At 64.2% G+C, this 861-nt stretch overlaps 1 protein-coding gene across 1 annotated transcript in view; it reads left to right on the top strand.

Annotated features, from left to right (window-relative positions):
- Positions 1-109: 109 nt before the first annotated feature.
- Positions 110-861, top strand: part of HRASLS (HRAS-like suppressor) — a 1,072-nt gene continuing 320 nt past the window's right edge. The window contains exons 1-2 of the mRNA XM_010147158.1: positions 110-248; positions 428-696. Coding sequence (XP_010145460.1) covers positions 110-248; positions 428-696 — 408 coding nt within the window. The remainder of the gene's footprint in view (positions 249-427; positions 697-861) is intronic.

Here is an 861-nt window from a genome sequence, read left to right as displayed (position 1 = left end):
CTGCTCCCGCCCGCGCTCCCCCAGCAGATGCCCGGGGCGCGTCCCAGAGCTGCGCCCCGCACTGAGCCTGCCCAGCAAGAGGGGCACGTCCTGACCCCACGCTTTTGAGATGGCAGCTATCAAGGGTTTCAGTGCCTCCAACCCCGGGGACCCCCAGCCCGGGGACCTGATCGAGATCTTCCGACCAGCGTACCAGCACTGGGCCCTCTACCTGGGGGACGGCTACGTCATCAATGTGACACCCCTAGGTAAGGCTGGCACAGCCCGGGGGGATGCAGAGAGGGCTTTGGGGTGACCCAGGAACCTCGTCTCCCTCCACAGATTGTGTGTGTAGATGGCATTCCCAAGAGCCAGCCAGAGGCCCCTCTGGGGTCTCAGAGGGGCTGGCTGGGGCCCTCCTGGCTCATCCTGTCCCTGCCTTCCACAGAAGAAGGACCCCCAGCCACGTTCGCCAGTGCCAAGTCAGTGTTCAGCAGAAAGGCCCGGGTGAGGATGCAGCTCTTGAAGGATGTGGTGGGAAACGACACCTACCACATCAACAACAAGTACGACGGCACCTACGATCCCCTCCCGGTGGAGGAGATCATCCGGCGTGCAGAGTACCTCGTGGACCAGGAGGTGTCCTACGACCTGCTTGGCAACAACTGTGAGCACTTCGTCACGCTGCTCCGCTACGGCGAGGCGGTCTCCGACCAGGCAAGTAGCGTTAGGTCAGCCCCTGCGTGCCTCGCAGCGCACCTCCTCCCTGTTCCGTGTGAGCCCCTGGACCAGGGCTCAGCCTGCAAACTGCATGGGGACAGCAAAGCCCTGGGCGTGGGGTCCAAACTGTCACTGCCTCTGGCCGCACCGGAGACCCTGGGC

This window comes from Eurypyga helias, unplaced genomic scaffold, assembly GCF_000690775.1.
Source record: "Eurypyga helias isolate BGI_N326 unplaced genomic scaffold, ASM69077v1 scaffold5060, whole genome shotgun sequence".
Lineage (NCBI taxonomy): Eukaryota > Metazoa > Chordata > Aves > Eurypygiformes > Eurypygidae > Eurypyga > Eurypyga helias.
The sequence above is the reverse complement of the archived record's forward strand: the minus strand, read 5'-3'. Positions and strand labels throughout refer to the sequence as shown.